General features: G+C 38.9%; 1 protein-coding gene across 2 annotated transcripts in view; it reads right to left on the reverse strand.

Moving 5' to 3' along the window:
- Positions 1-19,457, reverse strand: part of ARSK (arylsulfatase family member K) — a 46,625-nt gene that overhangs the window by 4,731 nt on the left and 22,437 nt on the right. The window contains exons 5-7 of one of the 2 annotated variants that reach the window (XM_053586401.1): positions 17,498-17,669; positions 14,461-14,685; positions 430-546 (exon numbers count right to left, since the gene is read on the reverse strand). In XM_053586401.1, the coding sequence (XP_053442376.1) occupies positions 430-546; positions 14,461-14,685; positions 17,498-17,669 (514 nt within the window). Of the gene's footprint in view, positions 1-321; positions 547-14,460; positions 14,686-17,497; positions 17,670-19,457 lie in introns of both variants that reach the window. The other variant, XM_053586391.1, reaches the window with a different exon arrangement.

Raw genomic sequence — 19,457 nt, forward strand, 5'->3', positions numbered from 1 at the left:
GTCAGACTCTGTAAGAGGCAGGTGAAATCTAGGTACAAAGAGAAGGTGTTGACTGCTGATTGGAAAGATAACCACGAGTATTAACATATGACAGTGGCTTCTGTCTTGAGACCCAGATCAAAAGCCTTAAGGCACTTTCTCTGAATTGAGCAGCTTATTTGCAAAGAAGCTGCTCCTCATATGGGCAGCCTTTTTCAGACTGTTCCAGCATGAGAAGTAGTACGTATTCACTTATTTTACAATGATTACTGGATTTCTTGAGCAATGTACGTCACCACCTTCCATATAACATTACACCTACAAATATATCAACAAATTTACCAAAGAGTTGAGGCAGCACTGAAGCGCCATCAGAGTAGGCTATGTACTTCCAGTGGTGAAAGCGGAGCATGTAGACGGAAGCATTCACGTTACATCCATGGAACTCACTCAGAATCCAGGGCGGACGCACATTTTTGAATTTGTGTTCATTCTTAAATGTTTCTGATGCTAATGGCAACAAAGAGTATCCACTCAGGTTTTGAGGCAGAGGAATTCCAGCAATATCTATATAGCAAAAACAAAATATTCAAAACTCATTCTTTTATAAGGTGAAAATCTATAAATGACATTAATTTACATTTTTTTCATACCATTAAAAGCCACAAAATAGAGACTGTATATGGATTTAAGTAACAGACGGCCTAGATGCAAATGTTTGCCAGTCACGTGACATTGCCCAGCTTATTCACTTCTCTGAACCTCAGTTTTCTTACCTGTAAAAAGGGATAATAATAGTACCTGTATCTCATAGGTTCATTTTAGGCTTCAGTAAGAAAATTTAAGTAAAATTCTGAGACATAGGAGCTCTTAATAAATATTATTTAATGCCACTAGTCCTTTTTCTCTTTTCTTTATTATTTTTTTTTGCCAGGGCTGGGTTTGAACCCACCACCTCCAGTATATGGGGCTGGCGCTCTACTCCTTTGAGCCGCAGGCACTGCCCCCCCCCCCTTTTTTTTTGAGACAGAGTCTCACTCTGCCACTCTGGGTAGAGTGCTGAGGCACCATAGCTCACAGCAACCTCAACCTCTTAGGCTTAAGCCATCCTCTTGCCTCAGCTTCCTGAGTAGCTGAGACTTACAGACATCTACCCCAGCACCCGGCTATTTTTTAGAGACAGGTCTCACTCTTGCTCAGGCTGATCTTGAACTTCTGAGCCCAATTAATCCACCCACCTCTGCCTCCCAGAGTACTAGGATTACAGGCGTGAGTCACTACACCTGGCCTCAGTCCGTTTGTTCTCAGTAGTCACAGTTGTTTCTTAAATTTTTTCACCTGGGATATTAACAAGACCTATACAAGAGAGGGATTTAGTAGTCACACACCTTTGTAAAACAATGGTTAAACAAAATAAAATAGTGTATTTACTGCATATGCAAATGTATTGCTGATATGAACTGTGTACCTTCAAGACAGGTTTTGTGTCCCACAGGTGTTTGATGACACCTTTTTAAAATTTTTTTTATTATTTTCAAGTAGCATCTTGAACTATTATTTTGTAAAACTTAATATTAAATCCTGGATTATACTGATATAGGGAAATGTAATTTATTTTCAACAATATCAAATATACGGGCAGAGAGACAAGATGGCGGACTGAAGCCAGCTTTCAACAGAGGCTCCCGTCCAGAAGGAGAGTTAAGGGACAGGAATTTAGTAAGTATCCTGGTGGATTTGAGCCGCACCAAGAGAGAAGTCTGAAGAATGCAAATCAACACCGCTGAGGCAAGCTGTGATCACAAGGACGCAAACAAAAGGTACAAAATCCACCACCAAGCAGACAGGAGTCCCCCGCCCCCATGAGACCGGCTCAAGAGCCCCACAATTAAACAAACGGGCAGAAATTAAGGGCCCTCCAACTACACTCCAGGGGAGAGACCTTCTAAAAATTGGACCTACCTCCCCTACTAGGGTGCCATGGCGTTCTCCTGCCAGGCATAAAACCGTATAAAACTTTAAAAATCCTTTGCTGGCAACCCTGAATCCCCAACACTCCCCTCCCGCTTGCTGAGGTCTGGAGGCCTGTCCCCCAGGAGTTTGGATTCTTGAGTGATTTCTCAAGGGGAGTGGACAGTCCCCGAGCTGCAACTAGTCAGCGCTGACTCTGAGGCACGCGAGTGTGGAGAGGGCACCCGGCTAAGGGGGAGTCACGCCTCAGCAGCACTTCCCTGTGGTTCGGTGCAGCAGCCCTCCCCGTGCATCAATATGGCCAGGCATAAAACTGAATGAAACTCTAGCTTCCCCCCACTCTCACTTGGGGTCTGGAGGCCTGTCTCTCAGGAGTTCGGATCCTTGGGTGATTTCTTGAGGGGAGTGCACAGTGCCCTAGCCGTGACTGGTCAGTGCTGACTCTGAGACACGCAAGTGAGGAGAGGGCACTCGGCTGAGGGAGAGTCACGCCTTGGCGGCACTTCCCTGCGGTGCGGTGCAGCAGCCCTCCCCGGGCAACAATACGGCCAGGCATAAAACTGAATGAAACTCTAGATTCCCCCCACTCTCACTCGGGGGTCCGGGGGCCTGCCCCCCAGGAGTCCGGATTCTTGGGAGATCTCTCGAGGGGTGTGGACAGAGCATAAACTGCAGCCGCTCAGTGCTGACTCTGGGGTGTAGCTGGGTGCCCATACCAGAGCGGCGTTCCTGGAGGCAAATCAACAGCCGTTTTTTCTTTAACAGCAAAACTGCTCACTTCTGGATATTCTGAAGCCACACCCCCGTCTCCCTGGGCAACCAGAGGAGGCCACCAGTGAGCAAAGGATTTGCCTGACACTGCTCACAAACCTGGGAAGCTTCCAGGGCAGGGCTGACTCAGAGAGTTAATCGGACACAAACCTCCAACATTTGAACTCAGAACAACCTGTCTTCTGTAGGCGATTTTAGCAGAAACAGAGACAGAACCCCGCAAAGTTGTCTGTTGTGTTCTGTTCTGTTAGCAACATCAATCAGGGACGGGGCTAAGCCTGAGTTAAACACCTCCCTCCCACCACCTGCATCAAGCACTCAAAGATGTCAGGCCCCATCTCCTCCTGCTAGATAGCGGCAGTCTGCGGGGGCCTGGCAGACTTCCTTGCAATTCAGGCAGGTGCAAACCCCTGGAGTATCTGTTCACTACAGGCAACTGGGTTAGCCATCTGCAGAGATACCAGTGACTGGGTCCGACGGAGGGGCAAAGTGGGGAAGGAGACATCAACCTTCCCAGACTGATCTATTTGCTAGGTGGCTCCTCCTGACTCCACGCAGCACTGGAGTAAGCCATATCAGAGGAGTCACCAGACCCCTGTGATCCAGTTCCCAGACACCTCTTGAACTCTCCCACCCGAGACAGGTGCCGATTGAGACAATCGATTTGGACCTTTTGAACTGAACTAATAGACTGAGGACTTTTCAGGCAGTGCCCTGGGTATGCGGTTGTAGGAAGGTTTGATTTTCCTTTTCCAACTGGTGCCAGAGGTGGGCGGGTGGGGTGACTTAATTGCTGGTTTTTCCACACAGCTGAAACTTCAAGCCAGAGTAAACGTTACAATAGGATCAAACAGAAACCAGCTGAAAACAAGACAGAACCACTTAGCCCCACCACACAAGACAGGGCCCCAGTTTCTCAGGCCACAACACTGTACGGCCCCTCGATAAAGCCCCAGGGGAAAAATCAAAGGGAGTAAAATAACCATGGAACGGAATCAGCAGAAAAACTCTGGTAACATTAATAACCAGAATAGATCAACCCCCCCCCCCAAGAAAAGATACGGCAGATGTGATTGAAGATCCCATTCATAAACAACTGGCTGAGATGTCAGAAATCGAATTCAGAATTTGGATTGCAGACAAGATTAATAAAATGGAATTAGGAATTCGAGGAGAAATTCAAAAGTTGTCTCAAGAATTTAACAAATTTAAAGACAAAACCACCAAAGACTTAGACACACTGAAGCAAGAATTTACAGCCCTCAAAGATATGAAAAATACAGTAGAATCCCTCAGCAACAGAATGGAGCAAGCAGAAGAAAGGATTTCTGACATTGAAGATAAAGTCTTCGAACGCTCCAAATCTCTCAAAGAGGAAGAGAAATGGAGAGCAAAAATGGATCACTCACTCAGAGAACTCTCAGATAATTTGAAGAAAAGCAATATACGAATAATTGGGATTTGGGAGAATGATGAAGTGGCCTCAAAGGGCACAGAGGCCCTTCTGCATGAAATTATGAAAGAAAATTTTCCAGCCATGCCTAGAGAATCTGAAATTCAGATAGCAGACAGCTTCAGAACCCCAGCACGATTCAACCCCAATAAGTCATCCACCAGGCATATCATAATTAGCTTCACTAAAGTTAACATGAAAGAGAAGATTCTCAAAGCAGCCCGGCGAAAGAAAACTATTACGTACAAAGGAAAGAATATTAGAATTACTGCAGATCTATCTGCTGAAACTTTTCAAGCCAGAAGAGGGTGGTCATCAACTTTTAATCTCCTAAAGCAAAATAACTTTCAACCCAGGATCTTGTATCCAGCTAAACTGAGTTTCATCTATGATGGAGAAATTAAATACTTCAATGACATTCATATGTTGAAAAAATTTGCCATAAGTAAACCAGCTCTTCAGGATATTCTCAGACCTATCCTCCACAATGACCAACCCAATCCTATACCACGAAAGTAAACTCACTCAGAAACTTTGGATCAAACTCCAACTTCCACACTGGCGAAAGGATTAAAAATGTCCACTGGACCTCTGAAAAACTCGATACCCAAAATTCTACCAGACTTATCAATACTCTCCATTAATGTGAATGGCTTAAACTGTCCTCTAAAGAGGCATAGGTTAGCTGACTGGATACAAAAACTCAAGCCAGATATTTGTTGCATACAAGAGTCACATCTTAACTTAAAAGACAAATACAGACTCAGGGTGAAAGGATGGTCATCCATATTTCAGGCAAATGGTAATCAGAAAAAAGCAGGTGTTGCAATTTTATTTGCAGATACAGTAGGCTTTAAACCATCAAAAGTAAGGAAGGACAAGAATGGTCACTTCATATTTGTTCTCCCATCCAAGTACTAACCAGGCCCGACCCTGCTTAGCTTCCGAGATCAGACGAGATCGGGCGCGTTCAGGGTGGTATGGCCATAGACGTCACTTCATATTTGTTAAGGGTAATACTCAATATGATGAGATCTCAATTATTAGTATCTATGCACCCAACCAGAATGCACCTCAATTTATAAGAGAAACTCTAACAGACATGAGTAACTTGATTTCCTCCAGCTCCATAATCGTCGGAGATTTCAACACTCCTTTGGCAGTGTTGGATCAATCCTCCAGCAAGAAGCTGAGCAAAGAAATCTTAGATTTAAACCTAACCATCCAATATTTAGATTTAGCAGACATCTACAGAACATTTTATCCCAAAAAAACTGAATACACATACTTCTCATCAGCCCATGGAACTTACTCCAAAACTGACCACATTTTAGGTCACAAGTCTAACCTCAGTAAATTTAAAGGAATAGAAATTATTCCATGCATCTTCTCGGACCATCACGGAATAAAACTTGAATTGAGTAACAACAGGAATCTGCATACTCATACAAAAACATGGAAGTTAAATAACCTTATGCTGAATGATAGCTGGGTCAGAGATGAGATTAAGAAAGAAATCGCCAATTTTTTTGAACAAAATGACAATGAAGACACAAACTATCAGAACCTCTGGGACACTGCAAAGGCAGTTCTAAGAGGGAAATTTATAGCACTGCAAGCCTTCCTCAAGAGAACAGAAAGAGAGGAAGTTAACAACTTAATGGGACATCTCAAGCAACTGGAAAAGGAAGAACATTCCAACCCCAAACTCAAAATTAGAGCAGAATTAAATGAAATTGAAAACAAAAGAATAATACAACAGATCAATAAATCAAAAAGCTGGTTTTTTGAAAAGGTCAATAAAATAGATAAACCTCTGGCCAACCTAATCAGAAAAAAAAGAATAAAATCTCTAATATCATCAATCAGAAACAACAAAGACGAAATAACAACAGACTCGTCAGAAATCCAAAAAATCCTTAATGAATATTACAAGAAACTTTATTCTCAGAAATTTGAAAATCTGAAGGACATTGACCGATACTTGGAAGCATGCCACCTTCCAAGACTTAACCGGAATCAAGTGGAAATGTTGAACAGACCCATATCAAGTTCAGAAATAGCATCAACTATACAAAACCTCCCTAAAAAGAAAAGCCCGGGACCAGATGGTTTCACGTCAGAATTCTACCAAACCTTTAAAGAGGAATTAGTACCTATATTACTCAACCTGTTCCAAAAGGTAGAAAAAGAAGGAAGACTACCCAACACGTTCTATGAAGCAAACATCACCCTGATCCCCAAACCAGGAAAAGACCCAACAAGAAAAGAAAATTATAGACCAATATCACTAATGAATATAGATGCAAAAATATTCAACAAGATCCTAACAAACAGAATCCAGCAACACATCAAACAAATTATACATCATGACCAAGTTGTTTTTATCCCAGGGTCTCAAGGCTGGTTCAATATATGTAAATCTATAAATGTAATTCAGCACATAAACAAATTAAAAAACAAAGACCATATGATTCTCTCAATTGATGCAGAAAAAGCTTTTGATAATATCCAGCATCCCTTCATATCAGAACACTCAAGAAAATTGGTCTAGAAGGGACTTTTCTTAAACTGATAGAGGCCATCTACAGCAAACCCACAGCCAATATTGTATTGAATGGAGTTAAATTGGAATCATTTCCACTCAGATCAGGAACTAGACAAGGCTGCCCATTGTCTCCATTGCTTTTCAACATTGTAATGGAAGTTTTAGCCACCGCAATTAGGGAAGAAAAGGCGATCAAGGGTATCCATATAGGGTCAGAAGAGATCAAACTTTAGCTCTTCGCAGATGATATGATTGTGTACCTGGAAAACACTAGGGACTCTACTACAAAACTCCTAGAAGTGATCAAGTAATACAGCAGTGTCTCAGGTTACAAAATCAACATCCATAAATCGGTAGCCTTTATATACACCAACAACAGTCAAGTTGAAAAAGCAGTTAAGGACTCTATCCTATTCCATTCACAGTAGTGCCAAAGAAGATGAAATATTTGGGAATTTACCTAACAAAAGACGTGAAAGATCTCTATAAAGAGAACTATGAAACTCTAAGAAAAGAAATAGCTGAAAATGTTAACAAATGGAAAAACATACCATGCTCATGGCTGGGAAGAATCAACATTATCAAAATGTCCATACTACCCAAAGCAATATATAATTTCAACGCACTCCCTATTAAAACTCCACTGTCATATTTTAAAGATCTTGAAAAAACAATAGTTTGTTTTATATGGAATCAGAAAAAACCTCGAATAGCCAAGACATTACTCAGAAATAAAAACAAAACAGGAGGAATCACACTACCAGACCTCAGACTTTACTACAAATCGATAGTGATCAAAACAGCATAGTATTGGCACAAAAACAGAGAAGTAGATATCTGGAACAGCATAGAGAACCAAGAGATGAATCCAGCTACTTACCACTATTTGATCTTTGACAAGCCAATTAAAAACATTCAGTGGGGAAAATATTCCCTATTTAATAAATGGTGCTGGGTGAACTGGCTGGCAACCTGCAGAAGACTGAAATTGGACACACACCTTTCACCATTAACTAAGATAGACTCTCATTGGATTAAAGATTTAAACTTAAGACATGAAACTATAAAAATACTAGAGGAGAATGCAGGGAAAACCCTTGAAGAAATTGGTCTGGGTGAGTATTTCATGAGGAGAACCCCCCCAGGCAATTGAAGCAGCTTAAAAAATACACTACTGGGACTTGATCAAACTAAAAAGCTTCTGCACAGCCAAGAACACAGTAAGTAAAGCAAACAAACAGCCCTCAGAATGGGAGAAGATATTTGCAGGGTATATCTCTGACAAGGTTTAATAACCAGAATCCACAGAGAACTCAAACGCATCAGCAAGAAAAAAACAAGGGATCCCATTGCAGGCTGGGCAAGGGATTTGAAGAGAAACTTCTCTGAAGAAGATAGGCGCACGGCCTTCAGACATAAGAAAAAATGCTCATCATCTTTAATCATCAGAGAAATGCCAATCAAAACTACTTTGAGATATCATCTAACTCCAGTGAGACTAGCCTATATCACAAAATCCCAAGACCAGAGATGTTGGCGTGGATGTGGAGAAAAGGGAACACTTCTGCACTGCTGGTGGGAATGCAGATTAATACACTCCTTTTGGAAAGATATATGGAGAACACTCAGAGATCTAAAAATAGATCTGCCATTCAATCCTGTAATTCCTCTGCTGGGCATATACCCAGAAGACCAAAAATCACAACATAACAAAAGATATTTGTACCAGAATGTTTATTGCAGCCCAATTCATAATTGCTAAGTCATGGAAAAAGCCCAAGTGCCCATCGATCCACGAATGGATTCATAAATTGTGGTATATGTACACCATGGAATATTATGCAGCCTTAAAGAAAGATGGAGACTTTACCTCTTTCATGTTTACATGGATGGAGCTGGAACATATTCTTCTTAGTAAAGTATCTCAAGAATGGAAGAAAAAGTACCCAATGTACTCAGCCCTACTATGAAACTAATTTGGGGCTCTCACATGAAAGCTATAACCCAGTTACAACCTAACAATAGGGGGAAGTGGGAAAGGGAGGAGAGGAAGAGGGGTAGTGGGTAGAGGGAGGGGGATCGGTGGGATCATATCTGTGGTGCATCTTACAGGGGTATTTGCGAAACTTGGTAAATGTAGAATGTAAATGTTTTGGCACAGTAACTGAGATAATGCCAGGAAGGCTATGTTAACCATTGTGATGAAAATGTGTCAAATGGTCTATGAAGCGAGTGTATGATGCCCCATGATCATATCAATGTATACAGTTATGATTTAATGAAAAAAAAACAAATATATGTGAACAATAACATGAGAAATATCCAACTTAAAAACAGATTGTAGTTTTTTTTTTTTTTTGAGACAGAGTCTCAAGCTGTTGCTGGGTAGAGTGCCGTTCTGTCACAGCTCACAGCAATCTCCAACTCTTGGGCTTAAGTGATTCTCTTGCCTCAGCCTCCCAAGTAGCTGGGACTACAGATGCCTGCTACAACACCCGGCTATTTTTTGGTTGTAGTTGTCATTGCTGTTTGGCAGGCCCAGTGTGTATTTGAACCCTCCAGCTCCAGTGTATGTGGCTAGGGCCCTAACCGCTGAGCTACAGGTGCCGAGCCAGGTTGTAGTTTTAAAAACAGCTTTTCAGGTGTTTGGAATTCAAACTGCCTCTCTCCTATACAAAAATTACAATTAACTATGGCTAAGTAGTTAAGGTAGATCCAGAATGAGTCTGCAGTTGCCTCCCCCATCCTATTTCTGGTTTCAATGTTCTATGCGATGCGTTTTTGTGTATTTATACTTTTTTGATGAAAAACAGAATTATATCAGTAATGTTAGAAATTAAGCAAAACTGAATGAAAGAATTAATTTAATGACTCTATCTGATGAAAAACAGGTTAATTAAAGGAGAATAAGGACGTAGACAAGGACCACCATACATCTTCTGAAGATGATGTTTCATGTATCTTAAACATTTGCATCTTCTATTTTCCTTGAAAAAGGCAAATACAACCACTAATTTTCTGCCAACTAATCATAATTAGGAATTTTTTTGATGTTAAGTAAGTTGCCCAAAGCCACACAGGTGGTAACTACTGAGAGCAGGCTGACCTGCTGGGCAATCTGACTGGAACCTCTGTTCTTTTTAATGCTGCACCATAAATCTGGCTTTACTGTAGTTCTTCAATTTCACAGCCTACCCCCACCCTTCCACTAAGACCCTCTAATAAGAGGGGTTTGCAGTTAAAATCACTAGCAATTAAGTATTGTTTTAAATCCAACTGTATTTTTATATAATATTACATACTCACAATTAAAAAATCTAGATTTATCATTTAAGTGGGAAGAAGGTGTTTTAAAAAAGATCAAATATTAAAAGAAAAATTCACATGAAAATAAGTTTAAAAGTAAAAATCAAAACCATTTTAAATTTCAAAATGAGACCATTTTTATTTCTCACTGTTATTAGAGAAGAAAACATTTTAGGGAGTACCATTTAAAGAATAATCTCTGAAATAATGATATTAATTTTAATATTACAAAGAACTCCTATTCATAAAAATGTAAATTTTCTACCAATATTAGGAAATGATGTGATACCATATTATAAAGGACCTATAAGGATAAATAAACTGAGAATATTCTTCCTCTTTATCATGAAATATTTTATAGAAAAAAGAAATCTTTTAAAAATCCTTTTAAAAAGTATTTATAAATTCAAACTATTTATTTATTTATTTATTTATTTATTTTTTTAAGAGACAGAGTCTCACTTTATCGCTCTCGGTAGAGTGCAGTGGCATCACACAGCTCGCAGCAACCTCCAACTCCTGGGCTTAGGTAATTCTCCTGCCTGGGCCTCCTGAATGGCTGGGACTACAACGCCTGGCTATTTTGTAGAGATGAGGTCTCCCTCTTGCTTAGGTTGGTCTTGAATTCCTGAGCTCAGGCAATCCACTGACCTCGGCCTCTCAGAGTACTAGGATTACAGGTGTGAGACACAGCGCCGGGCTCATCAGTGGTATTTTGAATCACCATTTTTCAGGTAATATTTCTAGGGTACATAGAATGGAGGACGAGGAAGTCTGGTTTGGGTTATGATTTGAGAAGTTTTTGTTTTTTTGACCAGAAGTGTTTGTTTCTGTTTCACAATATTTCAAGTTTTAATTTCATTTTTATTTTCCAGAAGACTCAAATATCTTTGTTTTAAAGCTCAAATGTACTATGAGCAAAGTTCATCCTTGAAAAATCAATTTCAAAACAAATTTTTCTCTTTATAGAATTTTCTTTTTAAGCTTATCCTCTGTGTATAAATGGGATTCATACAAAATAATACAGCTATCGCTATGCTAACAGAAAGGACCTTTAGAGTTCTAAGAACAGACTATCATCTGTATCTATTTTAAGATCCTAATTGGTCTGACCAAAATAAGAAATCTTTGTAGGTACTTTATCAAATTATGTATAAGTTTATTAAGCAGAGGTGAAAAAGAACTACTGTTCCATAGGTTTAATTTTAGAGGTAATAACAATAAAGTAGCTTTAGACTCCTGCAGCACTGAGAAATTTTCTTTTAAAAGGTTGAATTAAACATCAGATGAAACATGAACCTTCACAATTTGCTTTGCTTTGCTGGCTGCTTAGGCTGTTAAATAAGGCTCAGTTTATGCCTGTTAATCCTGATGGAACAGTTAACAGTCTTCTTTTAAAAATGTTCTGATTTGGACAGTAAATTAGATGGACACTCCATCTCAGAAAACAAAACACAATAAATGTGTTCATACAATTTTAAAGGCTATATTGTCTTTTTAATAACACATGGGGCTACTTTCATGTATTTTACTTTTTAAAATATATGGAGTATTTTTTATGCAATCCATTACTACTAGACATTCCTCTTGTTCTACTTCTCTTTTACTACTATAATAAATAGTACTTGTATCTATAAGGTTACTTCCTACATCGGAATTTCTAGGTCAAAAGGTATGCACATTTTTAAGAAATCTGAAACTTAATGTCATATTTGCCTCAAGAAAATTTGGATCAGTTTATACTCCCAGTAGCAGTGGATAAGAAGACTAATTTCTAACTTAAGTTTTTTAATTCTTCTCAATCTTAGCCAGCTCTGTATGTGAAACAAAAATGGTATGTTCTTGTCTTAATATTTTTATGACTACTGACTTTGAAATATTTAAAAATATCTTGGCCATTTGTATAAATTCTATTGTGAATTGTTTATCTCTTTTGATCAATTTGGTAACAGAGTATTTCTCTTTTCTTATAGATTTATAAGAACTCAGTGGATATTAACCCATATTATTTATACATTGGTCAATTTTAAATGTATACTACTATGAAAATGTTGTCTCCTGGCACCAACATGAGGCTCTTGTTGAGCTGTCCTTTGATTCTCGTGTGCTTCCCTCACCCTCTCTTTCTGCCCTACTCTGGCTGACGTCGGGGCCGGAGGGTGTTTCAGGGTTTCATATAACGTCCCATTCCCACATATTCTCTTCAACTCCTTCCTCTTCCCTAAAGAAATAATTTATTGATAAATATACCTCTCCTTCTGATAATAAAAAAAATTTGTTACAAAACACATTATAAATTGTACTAAGCCTTGAAGATATTAATTCAATTTTTTAGTTCAGAATTGGAGAGACAATGTGTTTTTGGCTATACTTCCTTTACTCTCGCTGGCCAGGCCTAACCAATACATGATCCTATTTATAAAGTATATTCTACCGGGAAATGCGATTGAGAAGAAGTTTATGACCAAGAATTTTATGAAAGATAAAACAACAATCTAAAACTATGGAGTTTTATAAAATTGCAATAATAAATTTCAGGAAAAAACCCTACAACTATAGGGAAACTACTTCTATTTCCGGAAGAGTGGGGATGTAACGCAAAGGAGTTTCAAAGGAGCCAACTACTGCCAGGTCACACAAACGGGGCAGTGACAGGCACATGTCCTTCTAGGTAGACAGAATTCCCTTCATCTATCCAACTGTTTGTTAGTATTTTCGTCTATGATCTGTTAGGTAAAGATATTACAAAATCTGCCAGTTTACAAATGACCTTTAACTTTTTAAATTACAAAATGCCAAGTACTGATTATATCTCAAGATGGTAGAACACAAAATGTGCATTGTAGACAGACAGAAAATGATGTTTAGAGGAAAAGAATTTAAACCATGCACATTAATCAACTGAAACATAAGCTGTCTAGGATTGTAGGAAGCCTCGGCACAGAGAGCGCTACAGATACTGGGAGAGTGAAAGAGACAAATGAAAGGCCAAGGATCACTATGAAATATATTGTGGGAAAAATTAAGAAAGAATTAACTCAGCTTTCCATAATCTTTCATAGTACTTTTTATAGTTCTAAGTCACTGTACCTCAAGAAAACAGAACAAGGCGAAAAAGTCAAACAAATATATGATGACCCAGGGAGGGCTTTCTTGGAGACTGGAGTCTTGGGGAAAATTCTACATGAGGAGAAATTAAGGAGGGAGACTGTGAAGAGAAGCCAATATAGTACGCATATATTCATAAAACTCTACGATTAGAATATGAGACACAAATATACATTATTACATATGAAGCTCTTAAAGACAACAGAAATGGGGAAAAATAATAGGGATCAGCTGGAAACTGACAGAGCCATAAAATCGGCAAGATGTGGCTAAATGTGATAACTGCGTTGGGACAAAGAGAAGCCAGCAAATGATGACTAAGAAACTGAAGATATTAAACATTCAAAGGACAAGAAAGACGTGTTTTCAAATACAGGCGAGTGATAGGAAGTAAAAACAATAGGAAAGGGCACTGATTTAAATTAACTACAAAGAAATTTAGTTAAATGAAGGCAAAGACTTTGTAGGAAGGAAGGAGATAAAAAGAACTTATTTGATTTTAAGATGCACGCTTCTTTCACATTTTAACATTTCTGAAATTAGAGAAAAAACATATATCTTGTGTTATCTTTTCCTTTTACCGAAATTTATTAATTGATGGTGCTTTTTACAATTGATGGTGTCTTTACAGGGCAATTATAGTACTTAAAAGTTAATGAATTTAAAGTACTCTGCTAAATTAGCTAGAAACTAACAGTTCCATATAATTTCCTCTGAATTTGATGATGTCTTTATTCTAGTATCTTTCACAGAGACTGCTAACTATCCTTCTCCAAATGCTGCTTTTCCAGACCTATGGCTATGGTTGTGGACATTAAGAAGCTAGTAAAGCAGGCGGTGCCTGTGGCTCAAGGAGTAGGGTGCCGGTCCCATATGCAGGAGATGGCGGGTTCAAACCCAGCCCTGGCCAAAAACTGCAAAAAAAAAAAAGAAGCTAGTAAAGCAAGTAATACAGAACTCTCTATAGAGTCTGATGAGAAACATTCATAGTTAGTAGTTTCAGAGTGGATAGAATAATTAGAAAGAAAGTGCTTGTATTTTAAGGAGGTGGTAGAAGAAAATCAAATGATGTACAAGTTGTATCTGTATAATACAGGGCTCACTTCATAGTTATATCCTGATGGTGAATCTTCTGAAGAGAAAATTACTGTAGTAAGTGAAAGTCACAGGAACATGAGAAATATTACCCTCATTTTTCAGAGTACAGATTTGACTCGTAGTTAAATGAGCTGCTCAGGGTTACAAACAAGCCAGCAGCACCTCTATTTTGTGTTCATTCTTCAGCATTATTACAAATAAATATTCACAAAATTGCATTACTTACCAAGCATAGTAGGGTAAATATCCACAAGAGAAACCACATTTGACACCTGCAGGTCGGCCCTAATTCCTGGTCCCATTATCAGGAGTGGCACGTGGGCACTGGCTTCATACATACTCATTTTATAAAACTGCCGGTGCTCCATGGCCAGCTCGCCGTGGTCTGAGAAGTATATGACAATAGTTTTCTGAAGAAGATCTAACTGGCGAAGAGCCAAAATAATTTCACCTACAATAGAAACCAGGATGAGTCTATTAATTAGCTTTTAGTCCATGTCTTATTCCATCATGTTAAGTTTGTCAGTCTGCTTTTAACATCTGAACATTCTACTGATGTGAACTTAAGTCAAACCAATTTTCATTATTTGATCTTTAGTTGACAGACTAGAAAGAGGAGGGAGAAAACATAACATCTTGTAGGAGCTTTTGCTCAGAGCTTCTTTATCTGGAGATCGTGCTGGCTTGCTTTCTGTGTTTCTATAGAGAATGGGGGAAGTCTTCCCCTTAGTGCCTCAAGTGAGACAGACAAGCTGGATGTCAGCACTGTATATGTCACAGATGACAGAAAACAAAATTTGTATCACCACTGACTCAAGTTTCTATGCAACAGGAAGTGACAGAGTGGTTAGAACTCTTCTTGTCTGCTGTTTTCTCCTATCACCCCCCGAGCAATAGCCAGATCATCCTCATGAGGCTGGCTGAGGGTTAAGGAAATCTCACCTTTGAAGAAAGGCTGGGGGCAGTACAGATAGCATATGAGTATGATTTAGCATTACTCTTGGTTAGGGGATAACTGGACAGTAAAATTCCTATGATCAGTCCCTTATAGTGTTCTGAAACTTCCTCCTTATTGTAATTAAGAAAATCACAATAGGCCGGGCTGGTGTTTCATGCCTGTAATCCAAGTACTCTCGGAGGCCGAGGCAGGCATATTCCCTGAGTTGACGAGTTTAAGACCAGCCTGAGCTAGAGCAAGATCTCGTCTCTAAAAATAGCTGGGTGTTGTGGTGGGCACCTGTAGTCCCAGCCACTTGAGAGGCTGAGGTAAGAGAATCGCTTGAGCCCAGGAATCTGAGGTTGCTGTGAGCTGTGATGCTACAGCACTCTACAGAGGGCTACAAAGTGAGACTGTTTCCAAAAAAAAAAGAAGAAAGAAAATCACAATAAAGCATAGTCCAGAAAGAGGAGTCATCCCTATTTTGGTAGTTGCTGAATCTGGGGTACAGGGGTCTATATGTGTATTATTTTAAAAACCCAGAATTGAGACCTACTGCTCCATGGAGTCATTTCTGGAGTTGAGACCCTCCAGATATATTCTCTGGACAACTGGATCTTGTCTCTACTCCTCTCTCAGTATCCCCTGTGCTAAATCTTGGTGGCAATCTTTCTCAAGTACCTGATCACTTGATCATGTCATGTCACATCCCTGCTTAAAATTTTTCACAGCTTCTCACGGTCTAATTCTTCAGCATGATAAGCAAGGCCCCTTGTCTGCTCTCCAACCTCAGTACCCCCAGCTGCCTGCTAGACCTTTACCTTTTTAGCGCACCTGAACTACTCCAACCTCCGTGAATACACCCTATTAGTTTATACTTCCTTGACCTTGCACATTCTCTGCCCCCATGGCGAGGGCCTTACCCCCACCCCCTCACTGGATATTGGCAAATATCCATTCCTCCCTGCTGGTCCAGGTCAAGTGCTCTCTCTCTGGTGAAGCATCACTCACTCCTTGTTCCTTCGGGGAGAGTGAATCACTTCATTCTTCAAGATCCTTACAACTTGTATCTTACTGTAATTTCAACAGCATATTATGATTTCTGGCATTTATACTTATTCAGTGTTTACTGAGTGCTCCCTATGAGCCAGGCACTGTGGAACAATCTTTTGCTTTCTACTATATACTTTTCTACTTTTACGAAATGAATGCTTTTAAACAAATAACCATTTGTCATCCCAAAGTTTACTCTGTATAGAAGAGATGCTACCCACACTTCGCTAATACAATGTACTCCATTCCAAATTGAGCAAAATATGACATGACTTTATGAAAATCACTTTTGTTATAAAAATGGATATATTTTAAGACCAGGGTATTAATATGACTAGGAAATTGCTTTCATTCTGTAAGTAAGCAAGAAAAACACACTCTTGACAATCATCTTATAAAGGTGAATTTGGCTTTGAGCAGGCCTTGAGCCTAAATGAAGGAAATTGAGAATGGTTTTATGGGCGGCACTTGTGGCTCAGTGGGCAGGGCACTGGCCCCATATACCAAGGGTGGCAGGTTCAAACCCGGCCCCGCCTGCTAAAATAGCAGTGACAACTGCTACAAAAAATAGCCGGGTGTTGTGTCCCAGCTATAGTCCCAGCTACTCGGGAGGCTAAGGCAAAGAGAATCGCTTAAGCCCAAGAGTTGGAGGTTGTTGTGAGCTGTGATGCCACAGCACTCTACCAAGGGCAACAGAGTGAGACTCTGTCTTAAAAAAAAAGAAAATGACTTTAGACCAGAACACACCTGAGTAAACTGATTCCAGCTTTGGTTAAACCTTGCTCTGAAGGGCCTGGGGAGAATAGATTTGTTCTGTAATTACTACAAGTCTGGAAGAAGTCACAAGATTCCATCAGTAAACTTTCTTATCTCTCAGAACCTAAGCTGTCTTAGCTTTACCTGTTCCATGTGTACTTGTGCTTGGCTGAATATTGATTCCTGTTTAAAGCTGGTAAGATGGTTTTGTTTCAAGCAGATGATAGCCTCTTAGGACCCCCTCTTTATGTATGAACAAATATGAACATTTATGAATCTGAGAATTTATCAATAACTAAGATATAAAAGCTTTTTATTTGATTAATAATGTAAGTCCTCCAATTTTTAGATGTGTCAAAAATCTAACAGTTCTATGTCTTAGGTATCAAAGCAACTGTTGTAAAAAAAAAAAAATACCTTGGGGATGTTCATGGAAGTCACCAACCAGCATGATCAGTCTGTTGGAAAAATATTATACTTTTTCTTCATGTAATTGCTTAATAATCATAACACCTACCAAGCATGGCATCTGTTTCAGCACACATAGCATAATAAAATGCTCTAATATTCCTAATTTCTTTTTCTGTAAACTTTCCAGTGCAGTTTTTTGTGTAAGAAGAGTAATAATCTACAGGGTGCATTTCTGACAGAGGTGGCCACTGTGGGAGTTTGATGGCATCATGAGATACCTAAAAGGGAAAGAAAAAATTTAGTTAGGCTAGCAAAGTGCTAATAGTAACCTTCCTCTCTTCTAGACAGTACGTGTGGTTAGCAAAACAGTGCAATGGCTATAAATTATGTAATAAAAAAGTAAATAAAATACATAAATAGAAATTATTACTGTTTCCACTAACAAAAGGTATCCATCAATATCTGTGTGTCTCATTATACACATACACATATAATACATGCAATTGTAATACTCAATATATATCAATAACGTCTGTTATCTTGTGTATTGTATCTTGTATCTCTTAAAGAAGTCAAACATGAGTTGAGTATTACAATTTTAAGACAGTTTTTTCCTTTATTAAAATGTATATACCTTTTTTGGTATCCTCTGTATATGTATGTCTGTGTTAGTGAGACAGTTGTAGAAAATTTAAACATTATACACTTGAATGCAAAATATGATCTATATAAGACAGTATTCTAGTCTACAAGTATCTGAGCCCTTTATAATATACTTGAGTGACCAGTTCAAAACTTCATAATCAACAACCTAAGAACACTGACTCTTTTTTCCTCTAATAAGATAGCCCACTGCTTGTTGAAAACAAATACAACTTCTGAACACATATAAACGTTTACTTATGGTTTTGGTAAAAACAACTAGGATTATGTCTTTAATTTACATTTACCTTTGTTATGTAACTTTCATGAAGTTTAAATACTGTTTTTACTATTAAGTAATAAATCATGATAAATTTTTGAAGATGAACCACTTAGAACTTTTTAAAGAAGACATAGAATATCATAAACTGACATCATTTCCTTTAAAATACAATGCACTAAAGAACTCAAATGAGACCTCCCATTTGATTCTGAAATCTCATTATTGGGCATCTAACCAAAGGAAAAAAATCATTTTATGATAAGGACATTTGCACTAGACTGTTTATCCCAGCTCAATTTACAATCGCCATAATGTGGAAACAATCCAAATGCCCACCAACACAGGAATGGATTAATAAGCTCTGGCCTATGTAGCCCATGGAATACTATTCAGCCATTAAAAAAGATGGAGACTTTACATCTTTTGTATTAACGTGGATGGAGGAGGAACACATTCTTCTAAGCAAGACTCCAATGTGCTCAACCCTAATATGAAGGCAGCAGATGAGCTAACACATGGTATGGTAGGGAGTAGTGGAATGAGAGAGTGAGAGGGGAGGGAGGGCAGGAAGGGGGGTTGGGGGCTGGTGTGGATGGCACACCTCTTGAGGGCAGGACAAGTATAAGAGGGACTTGACCGAACAGGTGCAATCAGTGTACTCTAATTCTTTGTACCCTCAACGAATCCCAAACAATTAAAAAAAAATCATTTACTAAATACCATTTTGATTGTTTTTGAAGTAACTTAATTTTGATTTAAGACTACACATTTGAAAACAGAGAATCCTTGTATTACGTGGTTCTGATACGCATAAATTCAGTTATCACAGTTTAGTTATATAACACCAGTTCTCCAAGAACAAGGCTCAAATTTCGTTTAGAGGGTACACGTGCACATATGTTAACAATGAATATGCTGCTAGAAGCTCTAGTCTGCAGATCACTATGTATACAACAGATGCACACTGTTTTCATTGACTACTCCTGTTGTGACTGGTTATTCAGCACATGTACAGGAAGCAAGGCGTATACTCGTGCTGCTTGCTTGTCTTCCAGTGAAAAATCCATGTGACACTTTATAAAAATGGAGACTCAAAAGAGGAGCTGGTCAGCAGAGATGAATGTGCAGTAAAAAATTGCAA

This window comes from Nycticebus coucang, chromosome 1 (genome assembly GCF_027406575.1).
Source record: "Nycticebus coucang isolate mNycCou1 chromosome 1, mNycCou1.pri, whole genome shotgun sequence".
Lineage (NCBI taxonomy): Eukaryota > Metazoa > Chordata > Mammalia > Primates > Lorisidae > Nycticebus > Nycticebus coucang.